General features: G+C 46.6%; 1 protein-coding gene across 5 annotated transcripts in view; it reads left to right on the top strand.

The window, feature by feature from the left end:
- The window catches only part of rassf4a (Ras association domain family member 4a), a 305,015-nt gene extending 287,236 nt beyond the window's left edge, over nt 1-17,779 (top strand). For 4 of the 5 annotated variants that reach the window (XM_078199619.1, XM_078199618.1, XM_078199620.1 and 1 more), the window contains 7 exons: nt 4,282-4,391; nt 6,836-6,999; nt 7,965-8,066; nt 12,522-12,573; nt 14,081-14,202; nt 14,302-14,399; nt 16,899-17,632. In XM_078199619.1, coding sequence (XP_078055745.1) covers nt 4,282-4,391; nt 6,836-6,999; nt 7,965-8,066; nt 12,522-12,573; nt 14,081-14,202; nt 14,302-14,399; nt 16,899-16,968 — 718 coding nt within the window. In that variant the 3' untranslated portion in view covers nt 16,969-17,632. Of the gene's footprint in view, nt 1-4,281; nt 4,392-6,835; nt 7,000-7,964; nt 8,067-12,521; nt 12,574-14,080; nt 14,203-14,301; nt 14,400-16,898 lie in introns of all 5 variants that reach the window. The other variant, XM_078199617.1, reaches the window with a different exon arrangement.
- Nucleotides 17,780-26,586: the final 8,807 nt, after the last annotated feature.

Genomic DNA, 26,586 nt, shown 5'->3' with positions numbered 1-26,586 from the left:
ATTGAATCCAATTCATGGTTCCCGTAAGAAAGACAAACAAGATCCAAGCTGACAAGAAAAGCCCATCTTAGACTAGATCTGACCCTTGATCTTTGCCAAAAGACCAGGAGCAATTACAGTCATTGCGAAAGAAACCGTTAAATGTTAAATCCCCCCACAAAAAACAATTCCGTAACATTGCAGGTGTTTTGAACATCCAGCAGTCATTGGGCATTAATGATGGGAAATTCATAATGTTTTCCCTTATTAACATGACATTCAAATCCACCCAACCAGCATGAGGAATAGTCAACATCGGCCATCACTTCCAGTTGTTATCCCAGAATCTAGCTGCAGAAGACCCAATGGAATACTTTCCAACCTTAAACACACACAACCCTGTCTTCTAGAAGTCTGTATAATTCCAGAGGCAGTACAGTAGCACAGTGGTTAGGACTGCTGCCTCACAGTGCCAGGGACCCAGGTTCGATTCCCGGCTTGTGTCACTGACTGTGTGGAGTCTGCATGGGCTTCCTCCGGGTGCTCCAGTTTCCACAACCAGCAATCTGATAATGACTAGATAATTTTGTTTTGGTGATGTTGATTAAGGGGTAAATATGGTCAGGACACAGTATAATTTCCCTGCTCGCTTTCAAGCAGTGCCACAGAATTTTTTGTGCCCAACTGAAAGGGCAGATGGGACCTTGGTTTAAGGTCCTAACTGCAAGTCCTCCAGCAGTTTAGACCTTAAACCAAGATCCCATCTGCCCTTTCAATTAGACGTACAAACTTCTGTGGCACTGGGTGGCATGGTGATTAGCACTGCTGCCTCACAGTACCAGAGACCCGGGTTTGATTCCTAGCTTGGGTCACTGTCTGTGCGGAGTCTGCACGTTCTCCCCGTGTCTGCGTGGGTTTCCTCTGAATGCTCCGGTTTCCTCCCACAGTCTGAAAGACGTGCTGGTTAGGTGCATTGGCCATGCTAAATTCTCCCTCAGTGTACCCGAACAGGTGCCGGAGTGTGGCGACTAGGGGACTTTCACAGTAACTTCATTGCAGTGTTAATGTAAGCTTACTTGTGACACTAATAAGTAAATTTTAAACTTTTAAAATTAAAAAGAAAAATGCGTGCAAGTCCAGAGTTCAATGGCCTGACCAAACTTGTAGACAGTTATTGGCTTTGACTTTCTGTGGGCAGAGCTTTCCAATTTCCCTTTCTATTGCATCAGATTTATTACTGAGTTGTTGGGCAATGCACAAACCATGGAACTTGTAACCGTGGTCGATTTGAAGGGATGGAGTGGTTGTATTGTGTCAGTTTTATGTGTCATTGTGTGGTGAAGTACGAATTATCTTCATGCGTTATTTTAGGTTTATTTCCCTAATGTTTTACTGATATACAAGAATATATTCCCGAATATGATGTGAAAAAATAGATTAAATGATGAAATATAGGCAAAGGGTTGCCATTGGCTCTGATCCTCTGCATTCTTTGCCTCATTTTAATCTGGCCATTGCTTCGACTCAGTCACGGAATATCAATTGGTGTCGCTTGGATCTTTATCGCGAGGATAGATTAAAAACATCTCCCCTTCACTGAATAAAAATTGAGATTTTTAGCACCTTTCTCGCAAATAGCAGGTGTAAATATTTGGCACTCGTGTTTCCATCATCTGTTAATGATTCCCCTAAAAGAACAACTGTTTAGACATCTCGATTAACAAGTCAGTGCCTTTCTGTGGCATAAGCCCTGCCTCATAACAGGGATCTCAGCTAGTATTTGCTGATTTGTACATCTCCAGGTTGCACCTGGTACATATTCACTGGTGAAAAAAGATTTTTGAAAATAATGGGGGGGCGATCTTACAAAAAAAAATTCTAAGTGCCAAATGAGCGTAAAAATGGGAATAATGCTAAATGCTTGGACGAACTTCCAGATGCAATTGTATGATACTTAGGAAAAAACAATGAGGCAAAGTGTGATTCTTGCCAGTAGGGGGAGTGGGCGGAGCCTATTCACGCCAGGAGGCCGGCTGCTGAGCTGTCGGGGCACCATTTTGCATGCACCCTAATCTCCCAGTGCACCTGTGTACAAGTGTACAAAGTGCATTGGGAGATCTGTCGCACCCCCAACCCCACACCCACCCCCAACACCTCCTCCCCCTCGCTGCCCCCAATGAGTTTGCTTTGAGCAAGAACAGAAGTAATTGCCAGATTGGAGCAATTTTCATTTTGTTTTAATGTCCTTAATGAAGGAAGGAAAGAGCTTCAATTTGTGTGACTGTTCCAATATGAAGATAAATCTGGATACTGAGACTCCAGCTTCATAGACCTGATTTTTAGAAACATAGAAACATAGAAAAACTACAGCACAAACAGGTCCTTCGGCCCACAAGTTGTGCCGAACACATCCCTACCTTCTCGACCTACCTATAACCCTCCATCCTATTAAGCTCCATGTACTCATCCAGGAGTCTCTTAAAAGACCCTATTGAGTTCGCCTGCACCACCACTGACGGCAGCCGATTCCACTCGCCCACCACCCTCTGTGAAAAACTAACATCTCCCCTGTACCTACCCCACAGCACCTTAAACCTGTGTCCTCTCGTAGCAGACATTTCCACCCTGGGAAAAAGCCTCTGAGAGTCCACCCGATCTATGCCTCTCAACATCTTATACACCTTTATTTTCTCTGCCTAATCTCCATCTCTACCCATTCCTTGCAAGGGAGGAAAGGGCTGGGTCTCGAACCCATTTGTCCATGATGTGCATTTTTGCGAATATCTCCAGCAAAGACACGAGGCTCCACCGAAAGCAGAAAGAAGCATTCAAATATTACCTGAATATTACAACATTTCATGCATCGTTTCCTTGGGCTCTGCTGGGTGGATAACTTTCTGAGGACCCCCTTCAGACTGCCAAGTCTTTTTTTCCTTTGGAAAAGGGATTTGTTCTGTAGAGTTTGCAGATGCTCCATGGTGTAATTTGGGATAAATCTCGCTCTTTTGGATTGTAAATCCCCCCTCGCCCCGAAACCAGAAAATCCCGCCCAAGGTCAACGGACCTTACCACGGTCTGCCCTTCGTCCACTCCGATTCCCATGGTGGGCGGGACGGTAAAATGCGCCCCAAATGTGGCTCCCCCCACAGTGCTTTGAAAAATTTCTTATGTTTAAGCAGAAACGGGGCGGCACGGTAGCACAGTGGTTAGCACTGCTGCTTCACAGCTCCAGGGGCCTGGGTTCGATTCCCGGCTTGGGTCATTGTCTGTGAGGAGTTTGCACATTCTCCTCGTGTCTGCGTGGGTTTCCTCCGGGTGCTCCGGTTTCCTCCCACAGTCCAAAGATGTGCGAGTTAGGTTGATTGGCCATGCTAAAATTGCCCTTAGTGTCCTGGGATGTGTAGATTAGAGGGATTAGTGGGTAAATATGTAGGGATATGGGGGTAGGGCCTGGGTGGGATTGTGGTTGGTGCAGACTCGATGGGCCGAAGGGCCTCTTTCTGTGCTGTAGGGTTTCTAAGTTCTAAGAAACCAAACAGCAATAAGAATAATCACAATTGTTCTGTCATTTGTGAGGTGAAAGGGGCCTTTATTATAATAAGAACAAAGAACAAAGAACAATACAGCACAGGAACAGGCCCTTCGGCCCTCCAAGCCCACGCCGCTCCCCGGGCCAGGATTGAATCCTGAATCCAGGATCCCCGCCCAATTTTCCAGCCTATCTACATACCAATATCCTATCCACCGAGCTGTCCCTCACAGCTACGATGCTTTGTTCATCACAACCTATTAACTCACCCCCACCTCCCCATTCCAGACCATGTGATCTCCAGGGAGAGGCGAAAACCCAGAGTGAAAACCCCAGGGCCAATATGGGGGAAAAAAAATCTGGGAAATTCCTCTCCGACCCCCTGAGGCGATCGAAACGAGTCCAGGAGATCACACTGGCCCTGATCGGAAAATGCTTCCCAACCCTAGTCATTTCCACTTCCACGAACACCATATGAATTCCCTGCCCCCAAGACAGGTTCCCAACTATCCGCAGACTGGCAGATCATAGAATGAAATCATTGCTATTCACCAGACGTATTCCACCGTATTTTCTTAAAGAAAATCTTTGCTTATCGGTATTGACAGACAAGTTCCCTATTGCTATTCTAGTTTGTTTTCAACAAATTACAGTACGACTATCATGCAATGACATGTGGTGATCCCTGTTACACCTCCAGCTCTGTAACTTCATTCATAACTTTATTTCAATGGACTGTTGACCTGAGTGTTTGTAACATTAACCTGTTGCAGAAAAGGAACAACACCGCAGGCTTTGGCAAATGCCAGTTCACCTGAAACCGAAAATGAATTGACAAGTAAGGATGACTTCCCACAGAACCTGAGCAGCAGCAGCATTACAGGTAGGTGAAGCTATTGATCTTAAAGTTAAACCCAGGAACCTTCACTTCAAGATGGTCAAATATGAATGCAATTTTTCTCAGAAGGCAGAACCTGCAGCTTTGGCAGCATTTCGAAATTCCACGTTTATTATTTTCAGTTCAAACATGGGAAATAGATTTGTCTTTTTTTTATTCATTTGTGGGACATGGGCGTCGCTGGCTGGCCAGCATTTATTGCCCATCCCTAGTTGCCCTTGAGAAGGTGGTGGTGAGTTGCCTTCTTGAATCGCTGCAGTCCACATGCTGTGGGTTGACCCACAATGCCGAGAGGGAGGGAGTTCCACGATTTTGACCCAGCGACTGCAAAGGAATGGCAATAAATTTCCAAGTCAGGATGGTGAGTGGCTTGGAGGGGAACTTGCAGGTGGTGGTGTTCCCATGTATCTGCTGCCCTTGTCCTTCTAGATGGAAGTGGTCGTGGGTTTGGAAGGTGCTGTCTAAGGATCTTTGGTGAATTGCTGCAGTGCATCTTGTAGATGGTACACACTGCTGCTACTGAGCGTCGGTGGTGGAGGGAGTGGATGTTTGTAGATGTGGTGCCAATCAAGCAGGCTGCTTTGCCCTGGATGGTGTCAAGCTTCTTGAGTGTTGTGGGAGCTGCACCCATCCAAGCAAGTGGGCAGTATTCCATCACACTCCTGACTTGTGTCTTGTAGATGTTGGACAGGCTTTGGGGAATCAGGAGGTGAACTCGCCGCAGTATTCCTGTCTTCTGACCTGCTCTTGTGGCCACTGTGTTTATGTGGCGAGTCCAGTTGAGTTTCTGGTACAGCCATCCTCAATTTAATTGCAGTTTTTTACCCAGAGGAATTTACATCTCAAAGGTTCAACAGTCAATGTCCTGCCTGAAATGTTTCAGAAATCCTAATTAAATGGAATTAACTCTTTTTCTAAAATTCATTCACGGGATGTTGGTGCCGCTGGCAAGGCCTACATTTATTGCCCATCCCTTAATTAATTTTAGACGGTGGTGGTGGACATACTCTGCTTCTATGCCGACCCTCCCACAGCCTCAGGATGACTCGATGTGGTTTCCGGCTAATTAAGCACCTTTTGAGTTGCAAGGCAGAATTTTCAGATTTATTTTCTCAAACTGTTGTCTCGGTCGGGAAGGCACCTCCGCCAGCCTCCTTGCCAGCTTCTCCCACCATATCTTTACATACTTTGAGAAATAAAATGGAAAGGGTGGGTCCAACAACGTCATGCTAATGGGTTGGGCTCTAATTGAGCAACTTCAGTCTTTAAAAGATCAGAGTACCCTTTTTAAAGGGTGCCCCAATTTTCTATTTTAGTCATTCATGGATCATGGGCGTCGCTGGCCGGCCTGCATTTATTGCCCATCCCTAATTGCCCTTGGAAGGCAGTTAAGAGTCAACCACATTGCTGTGGCTCTGGAGTCACATGTCGGTCAGACAGGGTAAGGACGGCAGACTGCCTTCCCTAAAGGACATTAGTGAACCAGATAAAAGCAGGAACACCCCATGGAACCCTACCCCACTTCCCCCCACAACAGAGAGGGACCTTCACTCCAACAGATTCAGAACCTCCCGCCACCGTGGACACGGTCTCCCCCCCCCCAACCCACCCACAGCACTGCCCCAGACACTGTTAGCGTACAATGCCAGGGTACTGCCTGGGCATGACCCATTCCCCCCTTGGGGGCTGTACTCCAGCAGGTTCTGCTCGCCAGGTGCACATTGCTGGGGATCTGTCGTGATTCAGGTCGGTGTGAATGGACAGTCTAACATGGGGGTGGGACAGTGATATGCTTAGTCAATTACTACTGTGTACTGCAGTATTCCACAACCAGTAATCTGATAATGACTAGATAATTTTGTTTTGGTGATGTTGATTAAGGGGTAAACATGGTCAGGACACAGTATAATTCCCCTGCTCGCTTTCAAGCAGGGCCACAGAATTTTTTATGTCCAATTGAAAGGGCAGATGGGACTTTGGTTTAAGGTCCTAACTGCAAGTCCTCCAGCAGTTAAGACTTTAAACCGAGGTCCCATCTGCCCTTTCAGTTAGACATACAAAATTCTGTGGCACTGAGTGGCACGGTGGTTAGCACTGCTGCCTCACAGCGCCAGGGACTCGGGTTCGATTCCCGTCTTGGGTCACTGTTTGTATGAAGTTTGCATGTTTTCCCCGTGTCTGCGTGGGTTTCCTCTGGGTGCTCCGGTTTCCCCCCACAGTCCGAAAGACATGCTGGCTAGGTGCATTGGCCGTGCTAAATTCTCCCTCAGTGTACCCAAACAGGCGCCGGAGTGTGGCGACTAGGGGATTACACAGTAAGGAGTCCAACAACACCAGGTTAAAGTCCAACCGGTATATTTGGTAGCAAACGCCACTAGCTTTCGGAGCGCTCGAAATTAGCTGCAATTTAGTCTCTTGTTTTCTCACAGAATCTCTCACCAACAATCCTGAAGATGAAGTTCCGCAGCTCATGCGGACAAAAAGTGATGCCAGCTCTTTGATACAGCGCAGAACAAAATATCGCACGCCGGGCGAAAACCAACGCATGAAACGGCACAGGTTCTCCATCAACGGACACTTCTACAATCACAAGGTATGTCTGTGATGCACTATCAATCAAGCAAAGACTAGTTTGTATGCAAGAACAAATAGGCTTTTATTCGCAAAAGACTTGGAGCACACCCATGCTGATGAACTGGTCCAGCGACTGAGGCAGGGGGGTTGGGAGCAGTCACCTTTATACCTGGACCAGGGGGGGAGGAGTCTCAGGCAGGGCCGGCAGGGGCATGCCCAGGCATGTCACACACACACACAGGCAATAAGCTTAACAGTGGTTTACCACAGTCTGGGAAAGGGTAAAGGTTCGGGGTTGGTTGACATGGCCCGGGAGTCAAAGTGCGTTACACCTCAGGATTGCCCCTTCACTGTGTCTGCGCGGTCGCAGTCAGTCACTGAGTCAGGAGATTGATTGTTCGTCACCCTCTCCAGGACATGAGCACGTGGCTCATGGCTCTGACTCTCTGGTGCAGTACCCAGGGAGGTGCCAGACATACGTCTGCAATTGTTCCCAGTGTGTGTGTGTGTGGAGGTTAAATACTTCCCTGAGGGACAGCTGCATGGATGCCTTTTCTGGGTCAGGTATATCGAGCTGAAGGATTCCAAATGGCGAAAACGTTTTTTTAAGTTTATGTTTATTTATTGGTGTCACAAGTAGGCTTACATTAACACTGCAATGAAGTTACTGTGAAAATCCCCTAGTCCCCACACTCGGGCGCCTGATTGGGTACACTGTGGGAGAATTTAGCACGGCCAATGCACCTAACCAGGACATCTTTTGGACTGTGGGAGGAAACTGGAGCACCCGGAGGAAACCCACGCAGACGCGGGGAGAACGTGCAGACTCCACAGACACAGTGACCCAAGCCGGGAATCGAACCCGGGTCCCTGGCGCTGTGAGGCAGCAGTGCTAACCACTGTGCCACCGTGCCAAAAGGTTTGAATTTATCACATCTTCCATCGAAAAGCACTGACAGTCTGTTTTTGTTTCCTAATCCTCAGACATCTGTGTTTACACCAGCCTATGGGTCTGTAACAAACGTTCGCGTGAACAGTAGCATGAACACTTCGCAAGTACTGAACTTACTGCTCAACAAATTTAGGGTAAGTGAGCCCAATATAAACGCAGATTAAAAATATGATACATTGGGGCTGGGTTTTGCAATAGAAGTAATGTGAAACTGACAGCACTCACAATTATTAACAAGTAAATCAGACAGCAAGTAATGGGGAGGCAATGACCTAGTGGTATTATCGTTAGATTATTAATCCAGAAATTTAGCTAATGTTCTGGGGACCCAGGTTCGAATCCCGCCACGGCAGATGGTGGAATTTGAATTCATTAAAACAAAATATCTGGAATTAAGAATCTACTGATGACCATGAAACCATTGTTGATTGTTGGAAAAACCCATCTGGTTCACTAATGTCCTTTAGGGAAAGAAATCTGCCGTCCTTACCCTGGTCTGTGACTCCAGAACCACAGCAATGTGGTTGACTCTCACCTGCCCTCGGGCAACTAGGGATGGGCAATAAATGCTGGCCAGCCAGCGACGCCCATGTCCCATGAATGAATAAAAAATAAATTCCCCTGTCTGCACAGGCACGATTGAACATCTCGAACCTGCCCTCCTGAGATGCCTTAGTCCTCCAGATGCTTTTGAACTCATGCACTGATCGGGCAGAAGTCTCCCAAGCTGCTGCTCAGTGTCGGATGGGCAGGGGGAGAATTCAGCTTCAAAAATAGGTTTTACGCTGGTGTGGGTTTGCTGTGGGATTTTCCCCACTAGTTCCCATCTGGACAGATCCAGAATCCTGCTGCAGGCCAGAGTGAAACAGATTTTCATCCCGCCAATGGGATGCAGATTCCAACCGGAATCTTCCACTCAAGCCCGAATCACTGCGATGCCAGTCTGGAACACATCAGGAACAACGTGGCTTGCAAAAGCCAGAACTTACCCAAACAAATGCCCGGGGCTGCTTGGGATGGAGGCCACCTGTGAGCGTGGACCCTGAACCAGCCGTGGGTAAGGGGGGGAATCATCTTTCAGGTGGATCTTCCAGCTTCAGTGTCACCGAGGAGGTCCATTTCGCAGCCCTGCTGTGTTCTGAGCTCAATCTCCCTCCGTCAGCCGAAGGGGGTCATTGACCTTGGGCACCTTTCAAATATGGCACCCATTCAAGCCACAGAGTATGGTGCTAAACCCGTGGGTACATAGCTAATGAGGTCAGGGCCAGAGGTTGTGGTGTGGTTTCCCATAGGCCTCTGCGACGGGAAACACTCCCCCTGTGTGCCCCCGCCAGGGGAGCCTTCGGCCCAGAGGGGAGAACTCCACCCACCATTGAACTGTATGGAATGGTGTGAAGTTGCTCTACTTGCTGGAGGTTGGACACAATAAGCTTGCCAGAAAAGTTTAGAGCTCCAGTGAAAGAATCCTTTAAATTACTGTCAGACAAACTCTCCGGCCCTGAAAATGAATTCAATTACACAAGTGTGGAGGAACATTTCCTCTCATTCTTTCTGAGTGCACAGATGAGTTATTTAAGTGTGCAAGCACTTTGAATTTGTTTGCATGCCCGTACATACTCACGGTAACTTAGAGGAGGGATGTGCGCAGGGATTTGCGCGGGTTGTCAAAGTGTTGCCGTTTCGTTCTTCAGATTTCCAGCATTACTGGAGATGATATTTTTTTTTAATTCATTCATGGGACATGGGCGTCACTGGCTACCCAGCATTTGTTGCCCATCCCTAGTTGCCCAAGGGCAGTTCAAAGTCAACCACGTTGCTGTGGCTCTGGAGTCACATGTAGGCCAGACCAGGCAAAGATTTATTTCCCTAAAGGACATTAGTGAACCAGATGGGTTTTTCCGACAATGGTTTCATGGTCATCAGTAGATTCTTAATTCCAGATATTTTTGATTGAATTCAAATTCCACCATCTGCCGTGGTGGGATTCGAACCCAGGTCCCCAGAACATTAGCTGAGTTTCTGGATTAATAACCTGGCGATAATACCACTAGGCCATGGCCGCCCCATATATACTTTTTCACATTCTCTCTCTGCCGCTTATCTCTCTCAATTCAACCTTTTCTCCCCTCTTCATTTCACTTTCTGTTCAGGCATTGGATTACAATCTTTTTGCTGACACTTCCTGGCTCAGACTACATTGCTCAATAATGATTCTTCAATTTGATTTGATAACACAAATTTTTGACTCTAACTAGAGGCCCTGCAGAGGACTTTGGACTTTGGAGACTTTGGACCCTTTGGACTCTTGGAACCTCAGGTGCAAAAGTCCATAGCTGGAATTTTACCGCCCCGCCCACCACGGGAATCGGCGAGGGGCGGAACGTGGAAAGGCCTGTTGACCTCGGGCGGGATTTTACGGTTTTGGGATGAATGAGGCTGGAAAATCCCACCCAATGAGCAAATTTAACAGCTGGCACCTACCATTAGCATGAGAGAACAAACCCGGATCCAATAACCTTATTGTATAATCAAACATTCACATAATAGTTGACAGTCCTGAACATAGAACACAAAATTAATTGAACGATTGCTGGTTGTTGAGATTTTTTAAACATCATTTCACCATGTGGGCAGATTACTGATAAAACCGCATGGTGTGCAACACCGTGTTGTGATAATCCTATGTATTCTGCGTTCAGCAAAATAGATTAAAAGGGACACATTTCATTGTTGAAGCTTTCCAGTCTACACCAGGGAACGCCTGCAAGTTCCACTCCAAGTCATTCACCATCCTGAGTTGGAAATATATCGCCGTTCCTTCACTGTTGCTGGGTCAAAATCCTGGAACTCCCTCCCCAACAGCGCTGTGGGTGTATCTACATTGCATGGACTGCAGCGGTTCGAGAAGGCAGCTCACCACCACCTTCACTGGGGCAACTACAGATGGGCAATGAATGCTGGGCTAGCCAGCGAAGCCTGCACCCCTTGAATGAATAGAAGAATACACTGTGGATTAAATCACAGAAAATCATAGCTTATTTTCAGGTCAGTTGGAGCAAGTTCAGGGCCGGAATTCTCCCATCCTGGCCACCACTGAAATTTTGGCGGGCGGGTTGCGGAAAATGTGAAATGCCATTGACGGTCAGGCAGGAATTTCCGGCTTTTAGACCAGCGCGGTCGGAGAATTCCGCCCCAGGTAAGTTGCACCCAGAAACCATTTTCCAGGACTTTATGATGGAAACATAGTTTGGGATGATCTGGCCACCAAGCAGTGGTCTTTCCGAACAGGAAGTGGCTCGCCATTGGCTGCCAGTAGCATTTTCCAGTCCTGCCGAAGTCGATGATCATTTATGTTACACGTTGGCATTGCCAACGGGGAACCCACCACAACAGGGCAAGAGGGTACCACTGTCTGGGCCAAATGATCCCACCGGCGGGGACCATTGAATTATAAAGTGCAGAAGGAGGCCATTCGGCCCATCGAGTCTTCACCAACCACAATGCCAACCAGGCCCTATCCTCATAACCCCATCCATTTACCCTAGCTAGTCCCCCGACACAAAGAGGCAATTTAGCATGGCCAATCCACCTAACCCGCACATCTTTGGAGTGTGGAAGGAAACTGGAGCACCCGGAGGAAACCCATGCAGACACGGGGAGAAAGTGCAGACTCCGCACAGACAGTGACCCAAGCCAGGAATCGAACCCAGGTCCCTGGCACTGTGAGGCAGCAGTGCTAACCACTGTGCCACCCTAGGGAAGGGCTGGAAACTCCCACCCAAAGGAATTGATTGCCAAATGTCATGAAAATAATAATAAAAGTGGGAAAGCAACTGTATAAGTATGGATGTTGGGCAAGATTTTCCAGCCGTTCACACGGGCAGGAGTTTTTAGTCCCGCTGCACTGAATGGAGATTTGGCTGAGCGCCAAATTCTCTCCATCCTCACTTGCAATGGCAGCAGGGCGCGAATGGCCGGTAAGATTGCACCCAAGTGTTTAAAGTCATTAAGAAAAATGGTCGCCTGTATCTAAGACTCACATGGATAGGTTGTGTGATTGAAGGAGCAGCGAACATGAAGCCACACGAAATCAGTCTTATGGATGTAGATCACTTTTTTAAAAATTCATTCATGGGACAAGGGCGTCACTGGCTGACCAGCATTTATTGCCCATCCCTAGTTGCGTTTGAACTGAATGGTTTGCGAGGCCATTTCAGAGGGCAGTTAAGAATCAACCACATGGCTGTGGCTCTGGAGTCACATGTAGGCCAGACCAGGGAAGGACGGCAGATTTCCTTCCCTAAAGGACATTAGTGAACCAGATGAGTTTTTACAACAATCGACAATGGTTTCGTGGTCATCAGTAGATTCTTAATTCCAGATTTTTCATTGTATTCAAATTTCACCATCTGCCGCGGCAGGATTTGAACCCGGGTCCCCAGAGGTTTACCCTGGGTCACTGGATTACTAGTCCAGTGAAGATACCACTACACCACTGCCTCCCCAACTTTACAGCGATACAGAAACCACCGTAAGATCATGTTGCCCGCTTTCATTTCTCCTGACTGTCTTGGTGTTTTTTTCCACAGGTGGAAAATACAGCAGATGAATTTGCTCTGTATGTTGTCCATGAAAGCGGAGGTAGGTCAAATATAAAGTATCACCGACATTAGAGAGGCACCAAAAACAGATTTTTAAAACGTCCCTCTCAAAGTAAACTTTTGCACATGATCCCACTTAAGCCTACTCCAATTGGTTTTACTCAATATGAGGCCCTGCGGTTAGTTTCAGCACCTCCGGGTTAGGGCAGAGGGAAATAAAAATCAACCGTATAAGTTTCCCACTATTAATGGCTATTTGCCGGCTCTCGCTGAAGGTTCAACATGTATGGGTTCAAATAAATTGCTTAATAAATCTAAAAACGCAGATGTGGGAATCTGATACCACTCACTGTCGCAAGCACTTCGATAATAGATTCGTTCACTTCTCTCCAGGCTGCTGAGTTATACTTCCTATATATCATGCAATATTTCCCCTCCAAGGCAGTTAGAGCCCCAATCATTGCATGCTGTGTAACAACTAACTGGTACTTGAAAAGTAATAGTCTGCTCTTTTGATATATTGTGGCTCTCTTGAATAACAATCCCAGAGTATAATAATGATGAGGTCAGAAGGGATCCTTTTCATTTTAAATAGTGGCAGGTGAGGAAAAGGTCAACTCGAGAAAGAGCAAGTAAGTTATAGAATCATAGAATCCTACAGTGCAGAAGGAGGCCAGTGGACCCATCGAGTCTGCACCAACCACAATCCCACCCATAACCCCAGACATTTACCCCAGGTAGTCTAGCTGACACTAAGGGGCAATTTTTAGCATGGCCAATCCACCTAACCCGCACATCTTTGCACTATGGGAGGAAACCGGAGCACCTGGAGCAAGCCCATGCAGACACGGGGGGGGAACGTGCAGACTCCGCACAGACAGTGCCCCGAGTCCGGGAACTGAACCCGGGTCCCTGGCGCTGTGAGGCAGCAGTGCTAACCACTGTGTCATCGTGCCGCCCCCTTCCAGTTACTTCCAGCAATTACTTTCAAGCAAGTTATGACATTGATATTATGACATTGATTGCCATATTTCATTTCCAGTCAAAAAGGGGACCATATAAAGAGACAGAAACTCTGCATAACGTTTGTGAAAAACTTAATTGCAGTCATGAACTAAGCTGCCCCATTCTTTTACATACTGAGTATCTTTTTTTCACTATTTGTTTGATTTTTAAAAATTCATTCATGGGATATGGTCATCACTGGCTGGCTGTGGCTCTGGAGTCACATGTAGGCCAGACCAGGTAAGGACAGCAGATTTCCTTCCCTAAAAGACATTAGTGAACCAGATGGGTTTTTCCAACAATGGTTTGATGGTCATCAGTAGATTCTTAATTCCAGATGTTTTTTAAAATTGAATTTAAATTCCATTATCTGCCGTGTTGGGATTCGAACCCGGGTCCCCAGAACATTAGCTGAGCTTCTGGACTAACAGTCTGGCGATAATACCACGAGGCCAACCCCTCCCCAGTTGATTCTGCATGAGATAACTGGCTCTGTTAATTAAAGGAAATCACCCGACCAAAACTTGTTCTCCCTATTTCAGAGAGAACAAAACTAAAAGATTCGGAATACCCACTCATATCGCGGATCTTGCATGGCCCCTGTGAAAAAATAGCACGCATATTCCTGATGGAGAAGGATCTCGGGGAAGAGGTCACATACGATGTAAGTTCTGTGCCATTCAAAGTGACTACATTTTAAGTCTCGGTTCGTGCTTAACGATGTACCTGATTCACGTATGTCTAATGATTTTTCTCCCCCAAGGTTGCTCAGTATATTAAGTTTGAAATGCCGGTCCTTGATAGTTTTGTTGAAAAACTGAAGGAAGAGGAAGAAAGGGAGATTAACAAACTGACCATAAAGTAAGTACAAATAATCTATGGACTTCACAATTGTCAGAGACTATTGTAAAATAATGAACAGGGTGCAATCTAATTGAATAGATAATGATGGACACAGTGAGAGAAAAGTTCAAACAGCGTATTAATATCACCTGATTCAAGAGATTAAATTACAACCTGGAAATTGGTCCTTTTTGTCAATTAATTGGCATTAATGGGCATTACTTGTTCGACTATTATTAGTATTGGTCCTGAATTTGAATTGATTTGATTTGATTTATTATTGTCACATGTATTAGTATACAGTGAAAAATATTGTTTCTTACATGTTATACTATTCCTCCCACGGTCTGAAAGATGGGCTTATTAGGTGCATTGGTACCTAATCTTGTTTTCAAATCCCTCCATGTCCAATCCCTATCTCTGTAACCTCCATTGGCCCTTCAGGCCTTTGAGATCTCTGCGATCTGCCAATTACGGCCTATGGCACATTCTCATTTGAATAATTCCACCATTGAACGATCATGCTTCTGTTGCCTTGGTCCTAAGGATTGGAATTCTCTCCCTGAACTTTGATGTTTCTCTACCTCTCACCGCTCCCCTAAGCTCTGACCTGTTTAGAATCATAGAATCCCTACAGTGCAGAAGGAGGCCATTTGGCCCATCGAGTCTGCACCAACAACAATCCCACCCAGGCCCTATCCCCGTAACCCCACATATTTACCCCTCCAATCCCTTTAATTTACACATCCCGGGACAGTAAGGGGCAATTTAGCATGTCCAATCCACCTAACCTGTACATCTTTGGACTGTGGGAGGAAACCGGAGCACCCGGAGGAAATCCACGCAGACACGGGTAGAATGTGCATTCTCCACACAGACAGTGACCCAAGCCGGGATTCGAACCCGGGTCCCTGGTGCTGTGAGGTAGCAGTGCTAACCACTGTGCCACCGTGCCGCCCGCTTAACCAAGCTTTTGTTTGTCAGCATAGTGGCACAGTGGTTAGCACTGCTGCCTCACAGTGCCAGGTACCCGACTTCAATTCCGGCCTCAGGTGACTGTCTGTGTGGAGTTTACACATCCTACCCGTGTCTGCATGGGTTTCCTCCGGGTGTTCCAGTTTCCTCCCACAGTCCAAAGATGTGCGGGTTAGGTGGATTGGCCATGCTAAATTGGTCCTTAGTGTCAGGGGGATTAGCAGGGTAAATACGTGGGGTTATAGGGATAGGGTGGGATTGATGTTGGTGCGGACTCAATGGGCCGAATGACCTCCTTCTGCTCTGTAGGGATTCAATAATTCTAATATCTCCTTCTGTATCTGTGTCAAATTTTGATTTACAACACTCGAGTGTCGTGCATCATCATTTTTCTTTTTGCTCTGTTAAACTTGCCACGTGAAGAAAAGTTGTTGTTTGTGATGTTTACAGCTCAGCCAGGCTAACGGTGGGGGGAACACACTGGAGATGTTCTGTGTTTTAATCAGGCTAATGGCCGGAAGCACCCATTGCAGGCATGAGTTTAAAGTCTATTTAGTCACAAGTAGGCTTACATTAACACGACAATGAAGTTGCTGTGAAAATCCCCTAGTCGCCACACTCCAGAGCCTGTTCGGGGTACACTGAGGAAGAATTTTGTATGGCCAGTGCACCTAACCAGCATGTCTATTGGACTGCGGGAGGAAAGTGGAGCACCCGGAGGAAATCCACACAGACATGGGGAGAATGTGCTGAATCCGCACAGACAGTGATCCAAACTGGGAACCGAACCCGGGTCCCTGGCACTGTGAGGCAGCAGTGCTAACCACTCCGCCGCTGTGTTGCCCTAATCTTATCTTGAATCTTGGAGGGAAGAATGAAAAGTTGAAGAGCGATTGCAATCAGATTGTTCTCATTTTCCAAAAGTTAGCATTGAAACATGTTGTCGGCTATACTCCCTGACATACACAAAGCACAAAGGCATTGACAAGAGGAGAGAAAAAGTAAACAAATATTGTGTGTTGCAAATCAAGTTTTATGGGTAATAAAATTTCAAGTTGTGTATGGTTCAATTCAATACATTTACAAAGAACAAAGAAAATTACAGTACAGGAACAGGCCCTTCGGCCTTCTAAGCCTGCACCGACTGAACTAAAACCCCTACCCTGCCAGGGACCATATCCCTCTATTCCCATCCTATTCATGTATTTGTCAAGATGCATCTTAAAACTCACTATCGTATCTGCTTCCACTACCTCCCCTGGCAGCAAAAACTTGTCTCCTTTAAACCTTGCCCCTCGCACCTTAAACCTATGCCCCTAGTAATTGACTCTTCCATCCTGAGGAAAAGCTTCTGACCATCCACTCTGTCCATGCCCCTCATAATCTTGTAGACATCTTTACACCCATTCTAATTATTAACAGCAGTATCTTTAATATGACTTTTATTTCTGGATGGAGAATGTTAAATTCAGTGTGTTGGGTGCCTAAATTGGACATAGAAGAAACACTAATTATGGACATAATGTTATCCTTCCTTTGAAGATACAGTGCATTGAAATCCATGATACATCAGCAGTTGGAAGACCTCACAGAGTCCGAAGACTATATCTGAACAGCCTGCGGCTTTACACACACTGAAGCACTCGCAATCCAGTATGGACCAGTTCTGCCAAACCATGAATATCAAACAGAAACTTTGGCCGGAATGTTACGGCTGTTCACGCCGGTGGGATTTTCCCCTTCCCGCCGCAGTGAGCGGAGATTCGGCTGGCCGCCAAATTCTCTGACTTAACTGCGGTGGGAGCGTGGCGTGAATGCCCGGTAAGATCGGGCCCACGTTCAATTTGTCCAAAATTACATTTTTTAAAGCACGAATTTTGTCAAATTGTGATTTTTTGTTTATTGCCACAAAGAGCTTTTTTTTTGTCTGGTAAATATTCTTTTGAATTAACATTATAGAAAAATGTTTCGTGCTTCTGCAGAAAACCACTTTTGTACTTTAAACAAGGCCTTAATTTTTTTTTTAAAAAAAGAATAATTATTTCTGTGAAACTGAGCTGTTATTTGACCAAAGCAAGGCTTTGAGTGTTGGATGTAGAATTCAAGAGTATTTTTTTTCAGGATTTGAACTGTTAATATGAATTATTGCAATGGAGTTCCCTGCTTAGTCTCAAGTAGTCTGCATGTTTGAATGTGAAGCATCACTTAACATTGGAATAAAAGTACAGCAGCCTTGTCTCCAAGTAACAGTAAAAGTTACAGTCATCGTTTTCTGCAATTATTGTCCAATTATTCATTGTTTTATCAATAATTCAAGTGATATAATTCACTAAAAAGTTTCAGTTAATTAAAGTAAAAGTAAAGTTTATTTATTAGTGGCACAAGTAAGCCTTACATTAACTTACTGTGAAATTCCTCTAGTCGCCACACACTCTGGCGCCTGTTCGGGTCAATGCACCGAAGCAACACGCCTTTCAGACTGTGGGAGGAAACCGGAGCACCCGGAGGAAACCCACGCAGACACAGGGAGAACGTGCAGACTCCACCCAGATAGTGACCCAAGCCGGGAATCGAACCCGGGTCCCTGGCGCTGTGAGGCAGCAGTGCTAACCACTGTGCTACCTTGCCGCCTTAAGAAAGGATGAACGATGATATCACTGAATGTTGGGTTTGTTGAAAGCAGAGAATTAGACACTAGCTGAACTACCTCAAAAGCCATTTGGTGTAGGAACCCCCCCGATTGTATATAATAACATACCAGTGCTTGTAAATCAGTCTTACATAAGTTGGCAGGTACATTTATTTGAAATGTCAACATGTTAAGTACAAAAATGGGCGGCACAATTGTTAGTACTGCTGCCTCACATGCTAGGGAACCAGGTTCGATTCAAATCTTGGGTCACTGTCTGTGCGGAGTTTGCATATTTTCCGTGTCTGCGTGGGCTTCCTTCGGGTGCTCTGGTTTCCCCCCACAGCCCAAAGATGTGCGGGTTAGGTGGATTGGCCATGCTAAATTGCCCCTTGGTGTCCAAAGATGTGCAAGTTAGATGGATTGACCATACTAAATTTGCCCCTTATATCCAAAGATATGCAGGTCAGTTGATTTTGCCATGCTAAATTGTCCCTTTGTATCTGAAAATGTGTAGGTAGGTGGATTAGCCATGGTAAATACTCAGGGTTATGGGAATAGGGCAGAGGGGAGGTCCTTGGTGGGATGCTCTTTCAGAGATTCGGTGCAGACTCAATGGGCCGAATGGCCTCCTTCTGCACCGTAGGGATTCTATGATATTATTCCATGAATACTCAGTGATAAAAAATTTGCCTTTAGAATATTGGGCGTTGCAGCACTTTATGAACGTAATTGAACGAAGACTAGTCTCTACTGATACAAGTGAACTGATCAAAGAATATGTACAAGAGATGTCACACACACGCTACTTATTTTGATCACTATATCTGAAAATGGGGTTTATCACACCCACACTAATATATGCCAGAGCTCCTGTCTGTGGCGTGACTTGAAAAGCAAGAATTACTCAAGCCACAGGGCTGCTCCTGTACCAGCTCCCACCTCCCAGAGTTACTAATGCTCTCGCATTTACTCATCAATATCTGTCTTTTATTTTAATCCTGGTTTCCACTTTCATCAGTTCATTACATTTCAGATGCCAAGCTTCAAGGTGTCAAATGTTTTCAGCAAAAGAAAGCCAATCAGGTGCTGCTGGTTGTGGGGCCTCGATCATCTCGTTTTGCCCCAAAAGCAGGAATTTATAGGCAGCCACCAATCTTCAGAAACTCCCCTCAGCAATTAGCTTGGCATTAACTTTAGATAACATCAAGTATCTGAGCCCTGTCATAGAATCCTACAATGCAGAAGCAGGCCATTCGGCCCATCGAGTCTGCACTGACCACAATCCCACCTAGGCCCTATCCCCATAACCCCATGCATTTACCCTAGCTAGTCCCCCTGACACTAAAAGGGCAATTTAGCATTGCCAATCCACCTAACCTGCACATCTTTGGACGATGGGAGGAAACCCATGCAGACATGGGGAGGACGTGCAGACTCCGCACAGACAGTGACCCAAGCCAGGAATCAAACCCATGTCCCTGGCGTTGTGAGGCAGCAGTGCTAACAACTGTGCCACCGTGCTGCCCTCTTGCATGTTAACCTCTACCTCAAGTTCCAACTGCTGCCTCCAATCTTGGGGCAGATTCGTGGTTCCAAATCTTTCCTTTATAAAAAAAAAACGCTGGAAAAATACGTATCTGCCAAAGGACAGGGTGGCACAGTGGTTAGCACTGCTGCCTCACAGTGCCAGGGACCCAGGTTCAATTCCTGGCTTGGGTCACTGCCTGTGCGGAGTCTGCACGTTCTCCCCGTGTCTGTGTAGGTTTCCTCTGAGTGCACTGGTTTCCTCCCATAGTCCTAAAGACGTGCTGGTTAGGTGCATTGACCGTGCTAAATTCTCCCTCAGTGTACCCGAACAGGCACCAGAGTGTGGCGACTCGGGGGTTTTCACAGTAATTTCATTGCAGTGTTAATATAAGCCTACTTGTGACATTAATAAATAAACTTCACAAAGGTTGGAAGCAGCAGTCCCTATTGGCGGTGCTGACAGTTCCGATTTTAAATGCTGCTCAACCCCACGCAGCTACTGGGAGGTCTTTTCTGCTCCCAGCAACTGTCAGCTTGTTTTTTAATAAAAGGAACCATTGACTGTCCGTAAATCTGTCCGTTGCTGTGAACAGGGACTGACAGCAGAGCAGTGATTGTCGGAGCGTCAGGCACCGGTGCAGTCTCTCCCAAGCTGGAGATATACAAGTCCTTCCTTTTGCTCTTTGATTTCTGGTGATTTGCTTGCCAAGCTGGTTTTCCAGTCGCTCTACTTGGAGCCGCCTGTCCCTCTCTCCCTCATGCTGACTGGTCTGTAAAGGTTATCCAGCATGCACTTGTGTGAAAAGGAATTGAAGCAGTATAATGTGTGGACAGGTCTGCAGGTCTTGTGCGTGCTGCTGAGGGCTTTCTTTTGACGTTGCTAAGACCTGTTGAATGCAATCTACTGGGGGCAAACCAGTGAGACAAGACTGTGCATTCCCTGCTCATTGTTCCAGCTCCTCCAATCACAGACCCAAAAGAGAAAACGCTGGAAAATCTCAGCGGGTCTGGCAGCATCTGTAAGGAGAGAAAAGAGCTGACGTTTCGAGTCCAGATGACCCTTTGTGTCTCCAATCCATTAGTGTGTCTCCAACCCATTAGTGTCTCCAATCACAGATTTCCTCTCTCCCAATCTTGCTACTTGCCCAGAGACAGAATCTATGATTGGAGGAGCAGCAAGGGTGGGAGGGAGAAGGAACCTGTGATTGGAGAAACCAGGACAGTTATTCTGACCACTCCTATTGGCCATCACGAAGGGGTCTTTCAGCTGAACTGACTGATTTTTGACAACATCTTCCGGGAGGCCAAGGAGAAGAAAGAGAAAGTGAGAGAACAAGAGAGGGTCTCCTCTGGTAACAAGGCCGGAACAGGTCCGGAGGAGCTATCACTCAGCCTCACACTGGGTCAAACCCGTCTGTCTTCCCCGTCCACAGTATAAACCATTCCTAGGGAACTGAAACTTGGTTTCTTAATATACTGAGTTACCTTGAGTGAGGTAAGTGCTGTGTCAGTATCCACCATGGCGGGTTTTACTGTACAGTAAGAAGTCTAACAAACACCAGGTTAAAGTCCAACAGGTTTATTTGGTAGCAAATGCCACTAGCTTTCGGAGTGCTGCCCCTTTGTCAGGTGGAGTGGGAGATGTGCTCACAAACAGGGCAGACAGAGACACAAACTCAATTTACAGAATAATGATTGGAATGCTAATCAAGCTAATCAATGCTAATACAGCTAATCAAGTCTTAAAGGTACAGACAATGTGAGTGGAGAGAGCATTAAGCACAGGTTAAAGAGATGTGTATTGTCTCCAGACAGGACAGCTAGTGAGATTTTGCAAGTCCAGGCAAGTTGTGGGAGTTACAGATAGTGTGACATGAACCCAAGATCCCAGTTGAGGCCGTCCTCATGTGTGCGGAACTTGGCTATCAGTTTCTGCTCAGCGACCCCTGCGGTGTCGTGTGTCGTGAAGGCCGCCTTGGAGAACGCTTACCCGAAGATCAGAGGCCGAATGCCCGTGACCGCTGAAGTGCTCCCCAACAGGAAGAGAACAGTCTTGCCTGGTGATTGTCGAGCGGTGTTCATTCATCCGTTGTCGTAGCGTCTGCATGGTTTCCCCAATGTACCATGCCTCAGGACATTTCTCAGGTGAATAACCTGAGAAATAGATATTACCCAGTCTGGTGAAATCAATTGGGCTGTTGGATTCAATTCACTGAGCTCGTGGCAACAGATGAACTCAGGGTCCTCTTCGCATGAAGGTGGATCTTGCACGCCCTTTTGAGTCATCCCAGGTTACAGTATGTTTGGTAGAGACTTCGCTGGGGTTTGTCTTGAATATGACTGTTTTTAACCTCCTTTCTTCTTCGAATGTTCTATGGGGTGACAGGGTGGAGGGTGTGGGGGGTGTTCATAACACCCAATGAGGTTAGGCCAGATCATCCTAGTTGGACATATGTCTTTACTAGTCGTGAGTCTGGCTGAAACTAGGGAATACTAGGAAACTTTGGAGGGCCGAAGGGCCTGTTTCCTGTGCTGTACTGTAATACACAATCATAATGTCTTCTGGCTGACTCAGTACCTCCTTATGGTTTTCAGGCTATAACAACTTTTCCATTACAAAGTATAAGCCTCTATTCAATATGTGAGAGGTCTGGTTTCTGGTTTTGGGTCATGATGACTTCCCTATTGTTAAAGTGAAGCATCCCTGTTCGATATGCGATACAGTTCTGGTATGAGTCCCTGTTGGCTTTTGACCTGTGGTAACCTCATAGAAGCAGTTTTTAGCTGTTTTAATTTAAAATGTCCAGTTTTATGTTGGGCCTAATTTCTTAGGCCTTGTCCAGTTGACCACAATTAGCACTGGTCAAGCAATGTAGTAATTTTATCTGTGGAATTCGCTACCCCAAAGTGCGATGGATGCTGGGACAGTGAGTAAATTTAAGGAGGAGTTAGACAGATTTTTAATGGGTTGAAGGGTTATGGGGAGAAGGCAGGAAAATGGGGATGAGGAGCATATCAGCCATGATCGAATGGCGGGGCAGACTCGATGGGCTGAATGGCCAAATTCTGCTCCTATATCTTATGAACTTATAAATTTCTCATCCTTGCCTCTCCCTATCACTGTAACCTCCTCCAGCTCCACAACACTCCCAAGATATCTGCGCTCCTCCAATTCTGACCTCCTGCACATTCCTAGTTATAATTACTGCCCCAGTGGTGCCTTCAGTTGCCTGGGACCGAAGCTCTGTAATCTCCTCCCTCCACCTCTCTATCGGGCTTTCCTGCTTTAAGGCACCCCTTAAAATCTACCCTTTTGACCAAGCTTTTGATCATCTGACCTTACATCTCCTTTTGTGTCTTGGTGTCATACTTGGTTTCACAATGCCCCCGTGTCCTACTTTAGGACGCTTCATTACATTAATGGTGCTGTATTAATAAATATAAGTTGTTACGCTCTCTCCCCCTTAAGTGATGGTCAGAGACTAAAATGATACTGAATTTATCAGTAGATACAAAACATGATGGTATTCAAATGGGAAAATAGACTGCGGAAGATAAAAGGCTGCACATTACTTTGTTCTGACTTGTTCACAATCATGTCAAATTGGCAAAACCTCAAATAAATGCTCAACTGAAGTCAAATGGGATAAGAGATAAGGGGATTAATATTTGACTGATTATGATTCCCAGTAACAATGATGTATGGATTAGGCTTACAGTGGAAACCAGTACAAGCTTTAGCTGCAGGATTCAGGTTACAATGCAGCTTCTCGTAAATTTAACTCGAGATCGAGGCAGGGTGCATTGGGATGTCAGAGGGTGGTGTTTAAGGAACCTACTGAATCGTTATGGATCATTAGTTGTTCGAGGAATGCTAATTTGAACATAATTCCTACAGGAGGACAGCTATTCTTTAACATCAATGTTGTGGGTTGATGGGAACAGACAGACAAACATCCCAAATTGCACTTTTGCTTCCCCATTAGGGGAAGATTGTATTTGTTATACATTGATTAGCAGGTGTTACTCGGAAACTTCCAACTGTTGAGGCTTTGCTCGTTTCACCGAGATTGGCAATATTTGGTAAATAGTTGCAACAAATTAATATGCCACTGCCAAAATTGAGCTATTGTGGCACCTGTTATAATCCAGGTCAGAAACTCTGTATTTTAAGTATTTAAGTATTTAATGAATTTACTGTATTTAAGTTATTACTGTATTTAATTATATGACGTCAGCCTAGACCATAAGATTTACACTTTTTGAATTTGGAATGGGTGAGCATAAGGGGGGGCGGGGAGAGGGGGGGTGATTCTCCCATCCCGCTGCGCTGCTTTTTTAGCGCAGCAGGCCGGGTAGTGGAGGCCGATTTGCGTGATTCGCGCCGGGCGTCCGGGCCTCTACGCGTCTCCCAGTGCCGGATTGCCTAATATATGCAGCAGGTAATTTTAATATAAGTTAAATCCTGTTAGTGGACCAGGGACTGAAAGCTCTGGGTCCACTAGCATCTCCCCACCCCGCCCTACCAGGAGTGGTTCACTCCACCGGGGTTCAGTATAGCTCTCCACTTGCGGGGGAGCTGGCGGCTCGACTCCGCTGGAGTGAAGGGGGGGCAATCGAGGCTCCCCAGAGGGTCGCGGGCTGGGGCGGTGCCCTCTGGGCGTTGCCACCTTGACAGTGCCAGCCTGAGACCCTGGCACTGCCCAAGGGGCAAAGGGCCAATGCCCATGGGGCATCTTGGCACTGCCCATCGGGCATCGGTAATGCCAAGGGGGTGGGGCCTAATGTGGCGGGGTCTGACGGGCAGGGCCTCTGTGGGAGTGATCGGTGGGGGTGAAGGGTCCCACTGCCACTCTGCAGTCGGGATCGGTGGTGGAGGGAGGGAGGCCATTGATCGGGGTTGGTGGGAGGGCAGCCTTCTGGGGGGGTGTCAGGGTTGTGATGGGGAGGGAGGGGGTGGAGCTGCCAGGGATGGGAGATTGGGAGGGGAATGGGAGATTGAGGCAGTCCGGGATGGGGGGTGGGGGGTCGGGTCTAGGCCTGGACATATTCAGGGGGCCAGCAATCAGGCCATTGGCGGGGGGGGGGGGGGGGGGGGGGGGTCGGACGACGATGCGGGATCGCAGGACTGGCCAGCGATCGAGCTGGCCAGCAGTTGGGAGGCCGGCAGTGCAGGGTCAGTGCACATGCGCCAATCTTGGCACTGACAGATCAGTACATGCGCAATGGCCCTCTCAGCGCTATGCTGCCAGCATCTCCAGCGGGGATAGGCCCCACCCATTTATTTCTGGAGTGAATCATGCTAGCGCACTCTGCAGTGCACAGAATGTGGGAGATTCATTTTGAAACTCCCGCTGAACAAACCAGCGTGATTTACTCCAGTTTTTACGCAATTATTTTGGGAGAATCAGTGCCAAGATATTTCACTCCAGATATGATTCAAATGACCCATTAGAGAGATTCTATCAAACAAAGTTTATTTAAGAAGTGTTAACATGTATAGAAAGAAAGTTAGCAGAACTTTTCCCGATTACAAACAAGAAAAAAAACCAAATCCCCCCGCCCCCCCCGCCAGCCCCTTGCACATAAGGTGAACTAAGGATATTCGATGAAAGTTTTGACTTCCAATTCCAGCATTCACCAGATAATCAACGTTGGCAGAGTACCGGGGGTTACAACCTAAGTGTATGTAAATAGTATGATGATCGATTGGGCAAAAAAAGTGATCAGCTTGACGGACAGCACGGTGGCACAGTGGTTAACACTGCTGCCTCACAGCGCCAGGGACCCTGGTTCGATTCCAGCCTTGGGTCACTGTCTGTGTGGAGTTTGCACGTTCTCCCCGTGTCTGCGTGGGTTTCCTCCGGGTGCTCCAGTTTCCTCCCACAGTCCAAAGATGTGTTGGTTATGTGGATTGGCCATGCTAAATTGCCCCTTGGTGGCGAAGGGATTAGCTGGATAATTATGTGGGGTTACGGGGATAGGGCCTGGGTGGGATTGTAGTCGGTACAGACTCGATGGGCTGAATGGCCTCCTTCTGCAGTGTAGGGATTCTGTGATTCTATAATAATAACCCCAGGATGAATGAGAAGCAAACCTTTACTTGTTATTTAAGTGGAGCTAGTAAAAAAAGGAATGATTTACAGAATTCAGGTGCAGCCAGGAGAGTAAGCTACACCTCATGTGATACTGAAATTAAAGATAATACTCAGTCGTACAGTTTTGCCAAACATGGTAAAATTTTAATATAAGGCTGGATAAAGCGGGTGTGGAAACAGATGTCTTGCAGATTAAAAATGCTCCACTAACTACTTTTTAAACATTGGACATTAATGGGATCTTCACCAGTGCAACCCTGATTTGAACACCATGCCAATACTTCCAACTGCATCTGACAAATGTGCAAACAACTTGTTGAAGAAGGCTCTTCAAAGCCAGCCCAAATGTGTGGCTTCCCACGCACGCAATCACACATTGACGGACAGTCTGCAACATTCCGGAGCACTTTAGTGACACAGAGTGCATTGGGGAAAGTCGTGCTTGACGAACATGTTGGATTTTTATGAAGATGTGACTAGGGCGGTTGATGGAGGAGAACCGGTGGATGCGGTGTTTTTGGATTTCCAAAAGGCGTTTGATAAGGTGCCCCATAAAAGGCTGCTGAAGAAGATTAGGGCACACGGAGTTGGGGGTAGTGTGTTAAAGTGGATTGGGGACTGGCTATCCGACAGGAAGCAAAGAGTCGGAATAAATGGGTGTTTTTCCGGTTGGAGGAAGGTAACTAGTGGCGTGCCGCAGGGATCGGTACTCGGGCCGCAACTGTTTACCATTTATATAGATGATCTGGAGGAGGGGACGGAGTGTAGGGTAACGAAGTTTGCAGACGACACAAAGATAAGTGGAAAAGTGAATCGTGTGGAGGACGGAGAAGATCTGCAGAGAGATTTGGACAGGCTGAGTGAGTGGGCGAGGATATGGCAAATGGAGTATAACGTTGAGAAATGCGAGGTTATACACTTTGGAGGAAATAATAACAAATGGGATTACTATCTCAATGGAAACAAATTAAAA

The sequence above is a fragment of the Mustelus asterias genome, chromosome 28 (assembly GCF_964213995.1).
Source record: "Mustelus asterias chromosome 28, sMusAst1.hap1.1, whole genome shotgun sequence".
Lineage (NCBI taxonomy): Eukaryota > Metazoa > Chordata > Chondrichthyes > Carcharhiniformes > Triakidae > Mustelus > Mustelus asterias.
Note: the sequence above shows the minus strand (reverse complement) of the source record. Positions and strands in the feature narration are given on the sequence as shown.